General features: G+C 38.4%; 1 protein-coding gene across 6 annotated transcripts in view; it reads right to left on the bottom strand.

Annotated features, from left to right (window-relative positions):
• Positions 1-13272, bottom strand: part of KIF6 (kinesin family member 6) — a 295124-nt gene that overhangs the window by 152674 nt on the left and 129178 nt on the right. For all 6 annotated transcript variants that reach the window (XM_050948491.1, XM_050948493.1, XM_050948494.1 and 3 more), the window contains 3 exons: positions 12829-12934; positions 11768-11909; positions 9369-9581 (listed from right to left, as the gene is read on the bottom strand). In XM_050948491.1, the coding sequence (XP_050804448.1) occupies positions 9369-9581; positions 11768-11909; positions 12829-12934 (461 nt within the window). The remainder of the gene's footprint in view (positions 1-9368; positions 9582-11767; positions 11910-12828; positions 12935-13272) is intronic.

Below are 13272 nucleotides of genomic sequence, written 5' to 3'. Positions count from 1 at the left end.
TGTTGCATTAAAACAAGGCCAATTATGCAGTTGAGACTATGCAAATCTCAGTTAAAAATGAAACCAACTAAATTGTTAAAACTATTACAGTGCATGTGAAATCAAGTAAGTACTGTAAATTTAAATAATCATAAACTGAGTGAGGGTATGGAAAATGTTTAAATGGTGAAGTGTGGCTTTCACAGTACACTAAAGGCTCTACTTGGGAGATCTATATTATTGGCTCCAACATAAGGTCTTTCTCACACCTTTATCAAACCCATAAAATATATAGACAAGGAGACATATATATATATATATATATATATATATATATATATATATATATATATATATATATAGTTCAGAAAGAATTTAAAGAAAGGATTAGATAGCTTTCTATCAATATTATTTGCAGCTAGAAGATTTACACAAAATGAGCCTTTGTACTGCAAAGGCACACACTCTCTCTCTACCACCTCCCCCATGATATATCACTGCACAATTGACCAGGTGAAACATAGGTTGCTCACCAATTTTCCTGTGAAGCATCAGGCCTTTGCCATTGTTCAAGGCAGGTTATCAGTTGGATGCCTGGCCAACAGCCACCGCTCTCTAGCCACCCAGCTCTGAAGGCCAAGCAGAAGTAAGGGTGGCAATACTGTGACCCCCCCCATAACCTTTTGACCCCCCTGCAACTCACTTTTGGGTCAGGATTCCCAATTTGAGAATTCTGGTCTTCCCTGTGAAATTTGCATCATGCATCTGACAAAGTGGGTATTCACCCATGAAAGCTCATGCTCCAATACTTCTGTTAGTCTATAAGGTGCCACAGGACTCTTTGCCGCTTTTTACAGATCCAGACTAACACTGCTACCCCTCTGATACCTGTGAAATTTGTATAGCACAGGGTAAAAGCGTACAAAAGACCAGATTTCACAGTCGATGATGCATATTCCATGGCTGTGAATTTGGTAAGGCCCTACCCACGACAGTGACCAATACTATACAGCATTCCAGATGAGGCTACATCACTGATTTATATAAAGATGTTATAATATGTTTTGTATTATTCACCATCTCATTCTATATGCATATTAATATCTTGTTAGCTTTATTTGACTGCAACTGTGCACTGAGTAGTGGTCTGTACTGAGCTGTCTATAGCGATGCCCAGGTACCTTTATTAAGGTGACTCAGATAATTTAGACTCTTGTAAGATGTACAAATAGTTAATATTTTTCCTTTCTATGTTCATTATGCTGCATTTACCAACACTGGATTTTATTTGCCATTGTTGCCCATTCACCTAGTTATTAAGGTGTCTCTGAAGTTCTTCACAGTCCTCTCTAGTCTTGACTCCACTTAACAACTTTGCGTCATCTGCACATTTTGCTGTCTCACTATTCATCCTCCTTTCTAGATCATTAATAAATATATTAAACAACAGGGGGCTTAGAACAGACCCTTAAGGTACCCTGCTATTAACTTTTGCCTCAATGAAAATTGACCATTTAATCCTTCTCTTTACTCCCTGCCTCCTAGCCAGTGTTTGATCCATGACTAAAAATGGAAGTGAGAGCAACTGTGGCACAGGCTATCACATGGGCTGCACAAGCAAGTGCCTACGAGGTAAGGTGAGGCGTCAGGCTTGTGCAGTCCACGCTGCGGCCTATGCCAGAGCATCCCCATGGCCATTTTTAGTCAGCTAATTAGAGTACAGCTAGTGCGGATTGGATACATCTACAGGAGTTGTCATTTGCACCCCCTATTGCAATGTAGACATACTCCAAGAGAGTGTATGTGGTAAGTCAAAGAGAAGAGTGTTGCATTTTACTTCTAACAGTAGTAAGATCATGGTAATTATTAACTCTTGCAGGAGTAAGTTCCATAGCGTAGGTCCAGCTCCCACGAAAGTCATTTTACAGTTTCATGATTCCATTGGATTGTAGCTATCATAGAATCATAGAATATCAGGGTTGGAAGGGAGCTCAGGAGGTCATCTAGTCCAACCCCCTGCTCAAAGCAGGACCAACCCCAACTAAATCATCCCAGCCAGGGCTTTGTCAAGCTTGACCTTAAAAACCTCTAAGGAAGGAGATTCCACCACCTCCCTAGGTAACCCATTCCCGTGCTTCACCACCCTCCTAGTAAAAAAGTTGTTCCTAATATCCAACCTAAACCTCCCACACTGCAACTTTGGACCATTACTCCTTGTTCTGTCATCTGGTACCACTGAGAACAGTCTAGATCCATCCTCTTTGGAACCCCCTTTCAGGCAGTTGAAAGCAGCTATCAAATCCCCCCTCATTCTTCTCCTCTGCAGACTAAACAATCCCAGTTCCCTCAGCCTCTCCTCATAAGTCATGTGCTCCAGCCCCCTAATCATTTTTGTTTGCACTCTGCTGGACTCTTTCCAATTTTTCCACATCCTTCTTGTAGTGTGGGGCCCAAAACTGGAAACAGTACTCCAGACGAGGCCTCAATGCCAAATAGTGGGAAATGATCATGTCCCTCGATCTGCTGGCAAAGCCCATACTTATACAGCCCAAAATGCCATTAGCCTTCTTGGCAACAAGGGTACTTTGTTGACTCATATCCAGCTTCTCATGCATTGTAACTCCTAGGTCCTTTTCTGCAGAACTGCTGCCTAGCCATTCGGTCCCTAGTCTGTAGCAATGAATGGGATTCTTCCATCCTAAGTGCAGTCCTCTGGACTTGTCCTTGTTGAACCTCATCAGGTTTCTTTTGGCCCAGTCCTCTAATTTGTCTAAGTCCCTCTGTATCCAAACCCTACCCTCCAGCATATCTACTACTCCTCCCAGGTTAGTGTCATCTGCCAACATGCTGAGAGTGCAATCCACCATATCATTAATGAAGATATTGAACAAAACCAGCCCCAGAACCGACCCTTGGGGCACTCCGCCTGATACTGGCTGCCAACTAGACATGGAAGACATGCTCATGGGGAGAGAGACAATCTCCTTGATAGGTAGGACTAATCCCATCCAGGGCTCTGATTGCAGGACAGAGATCTTAAATTAGACTATATATTTGGAGGGCAGCAAAGTACTAGGCTGGTGTACTCATGGCCACCTGTTTTGCTAAGCAGGTTGGCTTCTATGTTCTATACCCACTGGAGCTTTTTCAGGGTGAGTTGCTTCATTCTGAGACATAATGAGTTGGAATAATTAAGCCCAGAGGGTAAAAATGAGGCAGGATCACTGTGTCCAGGTCTGAGTCCAACAGGAAAGAGAGCCATCTCCTAGCTACTAGCAGATGGAATTGGGTGTTTATTACTGCCATGGAATGCACAAACATCTCTTTGCATTATTACACTTGAATAATAAAGTAATATACTACTACTCCTAATTTGAACTTTTATAGATCTTTGCAGACAAGGATCTCAAAACACTTCATAAAACATTAATTAATTCAAATAACTTCCCTCTGAAGAAGGTGGGCTGACTTATAAATGTGAGTACATTCTTTCTGCTCATGTGACATCCACCCAACCATACTGTAATTTGTAGTCTTATTGTTCTCATATTCTCTGGCAGTGATCACTTGTCCTGGTGCCGGCTTTCTCTGTGTTGCTTATGACCCTAGGGAACCTTTTCTTCTTGACAGCCCTCTCTGGCCCTCACTGGAAACTACCACTGCCTATTCTTAAATAGCTGTTTTCTTTCCACCAAGCTTTGGATCAGCATCTGTTATCCATTTGTTTTTTATTTTCTTCTTAAATCTCAAATTGTATCTTAAATAATCTTAAAGAACAAAAAAAAAGCTATAACAAAAATCTCTCAGCAGTCTAGTACAATTTTAGTTAATTTTAGCATTAGAAGGCTTATCTTATAACAGAACTATATATATAAGACCTGCTGGTTTTATGTGCACTGTATACAAATACACAGACAGATCCTGATCAGCACCCACTTATGAAACCTTTGGGCACATTTTCAAAGTGGAATATGGGGAAATTTTGCTAAATCACTTTTCCTGACCTAAGCTGTAATCCAACAGTGAAATCTCTATGGTCTGATTTGAAAAAAACATACCATACACAGGCTATTCTCCTTAGTCCCCTTTAATATAAGTATTATACAGAGCCAAATACTGAAGTTCCTTAGAAAGGGACCCTTCAGAATCCACATAAAAGAAAGTAAAAGCAAAATACTACGATAATTCACTTAAGAAAACAACAATGGCATTCTCAGTAGAGAGGTCAAGGAATGAAACAGAATGGATACTCAGGAATACTCTTGTGTTAAGTGGACCCTCCAAGTCAGGGTTGAGGCATATTGGCAAGACAGTATAGATAGTATAGACAAACCATGCTGTCCCTGTTAACTCCTGAGAGCTGTCAATCTGGCACATTTCTGAAGTACAATATTTACACACAAACTTCTTAAAACAAAACCACTATAAGATATTATTATCATAACTGTTGTATATAGCAGGAGTGTAGAAGTCCAAATGCTGCCAACATTACTATCTGAGCAGGACATGTGAGAGAAAGTCTGACCACTTTAGGGAGAGTGCAAACTAAAATATAGAGCACAACATTCCCCACAATCTCTCTCTCTCTCTCTCTCCTCCCAGCAAGATGGTCAAGATTTCAGAAATGGGTGCCTACGTTTAGGCTTCTACATTCATATTTAAACACTGTGGCTTTCTAAGACTTCATGATTGACACTGTGATATGAACTATAACTACATGGAACTTCCCAGAAGCATGGGAGATTGAACTACATCTGCCTGCTTCAAAAGCCCATGGTTGATACCTTCCAAAACAAGCTGGGGGTTAGCTATATAATTCTCACTGAAATTATTGGGAGTTATGAGGCTAAGTCCCCTAGTTGGCTTTGAAAATCTTGACATAGGTCCCCACCACTTGAGTTAAAGGAGAATCTCTTCTGGCTGATATTGGTATAGGACAGTGACTCGGTATATCTGGTCTTTGAGGCTACTAAGGCTCCCCACGGTCCAAGTACATCCTGCCTCAGGAAGCAGCAAAGTCTACAGTAACAAGTATGTGGCTGCTGTGTCTAGGGTCCCTAGACTGGAACCCGGACTAGTGGGTGTGCCTAGGTTCCCCTTTTGGCTACGGGTAGACTGGTATAACCACAAGAAGGGGGCAGGCCTTATTTGGAAGTCAGAACAAAGGCCTGAATTTAAAGGGACCAAAGCTGAAGACTCTACGGCGAGGAAACAGACTTCTTATTTGTTGGACTCTTTAACACCCTGCAAGGGGTTCAGTTGTTCTTTGTGACTCAGTCAGATGGCCAGCCTTGGAAGACTTGCCAAGTCAGCCAGCAGGGGACACCAGAGGTGAAAAAAGGACTACAATACTTGATCCTGTCACTTGGAGGCGCTCCAGAGGAGAGTGCCCCATTACAAGGACCCATGGAACTGTTTAGCACTTCTGACACCAACTAGGAGAGGGCAGTGGCTCACCTGATCATTAGCCAGTTCATTACAATACAAAACAAAAATAGCTAATGAAGCAAACTAATGAAACTTGTCTTATTAAATTTACAAAAGATTTTTTCCCATTAACCTATAAAGATCAGACATTAAAATGGATCAGCCTAAGAAACCAAACCAGTTCCAGGGCACTAGTAATCTTTTAATGCAACATTAAAAGACTAGGCAGGTTCAGTTCATGTGGTCTAAATCAGTGATTCTCAAAGCCAGTTCACCACTTGTTCAGGGAAAGCCCGCGCCGGGCCAGTTTGTTTACCTGCCACGTCCGCAGGTTCGCGCCAATTGCGGCTCCCACTGGCCGCAGTTCGCCGCTCCAGGCCAATGAGGGCTGTGGGAAGCAGCGCGGGCCGAGGGATGTGCTGGTCGCCCTTCCCGCAGTCCCCACTGGCCTGGAGCAGCGAACCGCGGTCAGTGGGAGCCGCGATCGGCCGAACCTGCAGATCTAGCAGGTAAACAAACCAGCCCAGCCTGGCAGAGGCTTTCCCTGAACAAGTGGTGGACTGGCTTTGAGAATTACTGATTTAGACCACATGAACTGAACCTGCCTAATCTTTTAATGTTGCATTAAAAGATTACTAGTGCCCTGGAACTGGTTTGGTTTCTTAGGCTGATCCATTTTAATGTCTGGCAGACTGGCTTTGAGAACCACTGGTCTAAATGGCAGAACATCTTTAAGTGCTTCATACTGTAAAAATGATTGGTGAGAGTCACAAGGAAATAATTCCATCAAAGTTTTGATGACACCATAATCAAAAGAGTGTCATTATAGTACAGCTGATTCAAACTATTAACATAAATTCTATTAAAATAAAATTGAAGATTTTAGTTACTCAGTCACTATATTAGTTAAGGTAATTGAGGGTCAGTTTTACAAATTTAGGTACTTGCATTGTACTCAAATTTCATTGCATATGCAAAAATACCCAATGCTGTATTTAGAAGCCTAATTCACCACATGTATACACAAATTCCTGTACTGAGTGCAGAGTGGAAATCTGTGAATAAATTGGGTGCATGCAAGAGGTAAATGTATGCATGCAGTTATGCATACCAAACTTTAAAAAGCTGGTCTTTAAATCAGAATTACTATCCTGTGTATTCAAATACTATTAATACTCATGTTATATTAAAAGATTCTCATTTTCTGATCACACATGATTAAACTTTTTAGATTATGTTTTAAATACAATTATTGAAATCAGCCATGAGGTACATTATATAATACAACCCTATCACTTCTGAGACATACATTTTTCTATGTCAAATAATTATTTTTGTTGCTAGTAGAAACCTTGAAGTTTAAAATGAAAGTGCTGATAGAACCATAACAGCAGTGTAACAACTGTAACAGCAGGATACAATATGACCATTGTTTCTTAACACATGATGGAGTCCAGATACACTATATTCACATGATACTTGCAGTTTTCAACATTTTGAGAGATTAGATTAAGTATTTTGCTTATATCACAGCCTAAACACTAGTAAAGGAATCCCCTGGACCTAACTTCATTCCTATAATTCTTTATTAATCTTCCTCCACAAATTATCCTTAATCCACATGTGTACACATTTCTTCATACTACTATAAAAATGGTTGCAGCATTAATCCCTCAGTTAATTTTCAAAGTGAAGCAACTTAGAGGAACCATTAATTATCATTTACACAACAAGCATCACAATGGCGTGGGTATTTTTATGAAAGCTTCCAACTCTGATGCAGTATAAGCTCATAATGTACTTTTAAAAACTGCTTTGACATCATTTCAGAGGATGGCTTGGTTTTGTTAGAATCTCAAACAGTTAAAGGATGCAGTGAGTCATCTGGGGACTTCTGGAAAGCTGAATAGTTCCAGGTGACTATTTGGAACACACACTCAAGAAACATAAAAACACTAAGACCATTGCTATGTTAAAGAGAACAATATGGCCCCTTTCAGCATTAGAATCGAACATGCAGGCTTTCTCATTATTTCAATAAAACAAAAACAGACGTTTAAGCAAAAAACAAAACAAAAAAATCCCTAACCTTTCTCTGGCTTGGTTGAATGTTTTAAAGAGCCTAGGTACTACGCAAATTCTCTAGTGAGCCCTGAATTCCATTTCATTCTGCTTTTTCAACAGGAATAGGTTGAAAGAAGATATGTTAACCAGAAAAAGAGCTTTTTAAAATCCCAAGTAATATGGTGACTAGTTTCTAGGTGAAAGAAGGATAAAATACTCATCATCCTATGCAAACATTGGAGATATTTTCTCTTCTTTAGGTAACTTATAGCAGCATGCAATGCTGGGATAAAATAGTAATATTTTCTAAACTCACACTGACCATTTTGTTGCATGAAATATTATTGACATTATTTTCCTGGTTCTAAAGTAGTGTTATAAACTTAAAGGAATATTGAAATTTAAACTTTTGCTTTTCCAATTGTTCCTCTAATACTCTAACCACTATGAAATAGTAATATTGTAATTTAAAAAAAAATGCTTTACATCCAGATTGCTGTTTCTCTTTGGTCTGAGGAAGAGTGGAAAGAAAGAACCAGGCTCAAAACCATTTGTGGGAGGAGAAAAAAGTGCAATTTATATTCTTGTACCAAAGCCCCTATGCCAAACCACTACCCTCTCCTCACACATTTGCCCCTTAAGACTCATTCTTCCATGACACTCACAAAAAGTGAGTCAACAATTTTATTTATTTTTATTAATTAAAAAAAAAAGACATTAGTCCATCATGACAGGCACATGCCCTAACTAAATGTCATCCTTCTAGCTCCAGTAAAACAATATATTGTTTTAAAAAGTAATTGCCTTTGGTGTGATTATATCCAAGGGAAACACATTAAGATGTGAGCTTATAAAGACTCCTCAGGAACACTTCCTCACCAGAAGAAAGTATGGAAATAATTGAATTAGCTTCACTAAGAAGGGTTTGAACTCTATATAAGAGCAGATGGACAGAAACTGCCCTTCTCCTGAAAATGACATTATCTATCACATGCGTAAATTATATTTAGTGTACAGGCTATGTTAACCAAATACAGTATTTGTGAATTCAGCCATTTCCTAATCTCCTTTGGCAAGAACTGCATTCTTGACCACTCCTCCTTCCCCATGATGATTTAAAAGCTTTTTCATAGAAAGTTCCAACATATGAAAATATAAGCATTCTGGTTTTGTTCTTACAAACCAATGTCCCAGTTCAGCAAGCTTGTTAAGACTTCAGTGGAACTACTCACATGGTTCAAGTTAGTTCCCTGCTGAATTAACGTGCTAAACGGAGGTCCAAGTTTGATTCCATGAACACTGTAATGATAAAAATCATTACAATGGTTCATTAAAAATGTCAAATAAAACCATGCATGTTCTATATAATGTGGAACACTGAAGAGATTTACTTTTAAAGGTTAAACACTGAATCTTGTGTGGTGCTATAAAGCTGGAGACAGAACTAATCAACCTTCTTTTCACCTGAAGAGAGGATTACTTTTCTATTCTGAAGGACAAAATGAGAGAGAATTTGAAACCTACTTTGTGGCCCTTGCCATTAATCATATCTGAATGAACCTTCTTCCAATATTAACTGTTTATCCTGTTTAGTTAAATCAGTAGTTTGAGCTTTGATGGGAAGGATGTCATCTCCTGGATTATATTACAAATGAAGTCCTCAACATTCATTTACGTTTCCAACATTTGAGTCCTATTCGCATATTAAGTTACTTGTGCATTGAGGTGGCCTGAAATCAAGCTAATTGTATTTGTGAAGTGAAGGACAAAAGCAAATAAGCACAAGAATGCTGATGCTGAAAGTAAAACACCTCTCTCTTAGTCCACACCTAAGAATGATACATTTAAAGTCACAATGTGAGAACTGGATACTTGCACATATAATTCAATTCACTAACCTGTTTTCCTGGGAAGAAAAGCAGATCTATGTACTGAGGAGCTGAAATCTTGTGTATCTTTCACATTAACACAGGCAGATGGCCTCTGACCTTCTTCCAAGCTTATAGAAAGGGAACTTTCCGAGACTGCAAGACCACTAGACCCAGCACTGAGCTGAAAGAGGGTATCCTGTGCTTTCTTTTTTTCTTTCTTTAACATACTTACTAGAATATCTGAAGAACATTTTAAGGAAATTAGCTAGGATCTCCTTTCCATAAATACTAATCCACTCTCTCTGTAGGCCACTTGCTCATACGTGTAGTCTTGTAGAACTGAATTGAACTAGGTTTCAGAATTGAACTAGTCACACATGGAAGGCTTATTCATGTGAATATGGATTGCAAGGTTAGGCCCATATGTTATGTCTATGCATTCACACTTATCTTTCCAAATAACCAATTCAATGTGTCCTGAGCACTAGTAAGATGATATTAATGAGTGGTATAAATGGCTATGGCCAATCCACATTTGGATAAAAGCAATAAACACTGTAAGGTTCTGTACAAAAATAGAAATATTAAATTCTAGTTACTCTTTCAAAATGGGTGACATTCCATTTATTAAGTTGGGTAACATTGCAACATCAATTAGACCCTGCAAATTTCCCCAGTCAAATTTAAATCAAGAGCCAGAAATCTTAAACTTTATAGGAAGACTGTCAAGCACACCACAATAGAAAGGATTATAAAAACACAAAACAGGGTTTTAAAGAAATTCCTGCCAATTACATACATATTCTTTAGAAAGACCTTTGACATAAAAGCACTTTAAATGAAGGAATGCAGGAGTTTTCTAATGGAATTCACTACACATTTAGCAAAAACAAAGAGGTAACATGAATCCCTATAAAGATGATGAGATATTTTCTATATGTTTTTTATTTTGTGTCTAATTTATCTGATAAATACATGGAAAAAATCTGGGCAAGGTGTGAGGAATTAGAATTATCAAGTTGATTAGGTGGCAAAAATTATTTGTCTTACAAATTGGTTCTTATCGTACCTCTTATAGTGTGCATAAAGACAACAAGGATCTCTTACAGTTTATGGCAGGAGAGCCTCCAAGTCCTCAGTAGTTTTATTGTACCAATCATGATGTTAATTTTTAAAAGTAAATTGTAAAATTATTTAGTCTTCAAAATCCACTTACAGTTCCTTGCATGCTAGTTCTGATTTTAACTTTTAATATTTCAATTCCCCGTATACAGCTCTAATTAAAATTGATGGATGCAATGAATGCCTTCCTTGTACTTTCATAAACAAAGCCACATATGCATATCTGGTGTGAGTGCATCTGACTCTATTAATTGTGTATTTTGTTGTTTTATTACAAATATTTTATCAATTTAATGATTTATTCTTCTGAGGGATCCAGAGGTTGAGCTAAAATAAGAAACTTTTAAAAGGTGTTATAAGTCAATTTTATAGCCAAATTAACTAGACAGTGTTTCTTTCAAAATAAACATCTTGGCTCTTGTGAAGGAGGCAGCAGACTAAAAGGCTTCCCTACCATTCAGGGTAAAGCAAGCTACCAGTCTGAAGTACAAACCATTCACACTTGATATACCACAAAGAATGCGGTTAGTCTTGTTTTTAATAATGTTAAAGGATCACTGCTTGCTCTAAACTTGAAAGCTGTTTGTCAATTTTCTGCTATTGTTCAAGTTTTGTCCACAGATCAGCCACAAACTCAGGGACATGGTGACACTGTGGTCTGCCTGCAGTTTTATCAGCCAGCTAAAAATAACTGCCCTTTCTTCATCTTGCTAAGCTACAGCTACTCATATGTTTCCCATGAGGCAGTAAAGTGGACACGGCACATATGAGTAGTTTAATTTTTGTTATACATACACAATATAAAGGCTCAGCTTTAATTTAAATGTTAAAGTTGGATGTAGAAAGCACACGTTTTACATTTAATCTAAAAGAAGAGAGTCCAGTAGTCCCTGAAGCAGCATTTCATTTGGCTAAAAATAACAATACAGGAAATTCTATTCTTTGTAAGGTAATAAATTGTTCTTTATATAGCATCACAGTTTTCTATGCTAGACTGGAAAAGAGTTTATTAGACATGAGCCTGAACCACAACTTTTGGATCTGGACCAGAATTTCCCCAAACCCCAGGGTATATGTATCCAGGATTTTGCTTCAGTTCATAACAGAAACAGGGACCAAGTGCAGCAATGAGATTCTGATAAAGAGTGGTAGGAGACTCTTAGAATATGAATGTGGATTGATACATCAGTCTGAAAGCGAAGAAATTCTTTACAGATCACCATCTCCCATTTCATATACACCCACACCTCTGATTGTAGCCAGATTAGTTTAAACCCAAATAAATCCTGTTTCATAAAGGATACTGATTTCATTATCTCTTTGGTGCAGAAGGTCTCTCAACTTCTTTAACTCCTCTTTTTTCTCTGAGGTATTAGTATCCTCATTTCCAGTGATGTCTGGGGAGAGCAGACTTCTGTCAGGAATGTTTGTACGATTTATCAGTTGCTATGAAATAAAATAAAAATAGTTCTGGATTCTTGTCACTTTATCCTCATCCCATTCATTTCCCCCTATCCCTGTGTGACTGTTTACCTATGCTAGCTGATTTGAGAGCATCTTCAGGATTTCTGAAAAGCAAAATCCCACCACTCGTAGACTGCAAAGCAATAAGTACTGAGTTAGCTATGAGATATTTCCTAATTTCCACTGATCAGTTTTCCTCAATAAAAATATCTAAGCCTTACACATCTCTCTCTGGAAAAGAACTCCCACCGTAGCAAGGAATAAAGCAACATCAACTGGGTACTAATTCCTCCTCATCTATAAATCAAATTCAAGGACAGTGTTTTATACTTTACTATATTAGAAAATTGCAGAAGCTTTCATTGCAGAGCATAAACAAAACCAAAAAATATACCCCATGTTCAATTTCTTCCCTTGCTACTCCTCACCCCGTATATATCTTGTGTGCAGTATATCCCAGGATAGCATATAATCAGCACAGTTGACGCAGCTGATTCAGTGACACAAACCCTCTTTTCTGATATCTCCCTGGGAGTAACTAGTCTAACGTAAAGCTCCTTATTAGCTGCATATACACCAGGATATACTCTCTATCCATTTACAGATTACTTCAGCACAGCAATTCCTGTAAATCCCAGTCCTCTCTATCACTCCCTCCACCTCTAATACCCTTTGGTGATTCCTTTCAGCTCCTTCAGATTCTTGCTGCGTATTTTCCATTTATTATTCCAATCTATTCCAGTTCTTCAAACATTTCTCAGACCTGCTGAGGTCCTGCATACACTCCCTTCTTCTCCATAGCTTCATGGTTGCTTTTCAGCTCTCTCTCCCCTGTGTCCTTTAATATTTCCTGTTCATTCTTAGGGCGCTCTGCACTTCCTTGTATGTGTACAGAATATACCTTAACGTAATTGAAACAGTGCTTGATCTTGCGCATATCAGCTCCAACATCCAGCGTGCTCTCAGGATCAGGATCTTCCAGAAATGTTTTAATTATCTCATCCAGCCTGAAAGCACATAATGGGCAAAAATAACAAATATAATCTTTGAGGGAACTTAAAAATTCTCATAAGAACAGGCAACATTGACTCAAGCTAGGAATGTGTTTCAGAGTTGCCAAGTTTACTGCTTTTCCCAGTAGACTCTTGGTTTGGGGGTCCATTCTATTAGTCTACTTGAAATCACAAGCAATCAACTTCTTTTTTTTTTTGGTGCTAGACTCTGAGTTTAACATGGGAGGGATCACAAATGATTCAGATAATGATTTATGTATGCTAATAAATAGTTTTGGGACTAAAATGTTTAAAAGTAATCTTCTATTTTCCTGATTTCTCTCATAATTTAA

The sequence above is a fragment of the Gopherus flavomarginatus genome, chromosome 4 (genome assembly GCF_025201925.1).
Source record: "Gopherus flavomarginatus isolate rGopFla2 chromosome 4, rGopFla2.mat.asm, whole genome shotgun sequence".
Classification (NCBI taxonomy): domain Eukaryota; kingdom Metazoa; phylum Chordata; order Testudines; family Testudinidae; genus Gopherus; species Gopherus flavomarginatus.
Note: the sequence above shows the minus strand (reverse complement) of the source record. Positions and strands in the feature narration are given on the sequence as shown.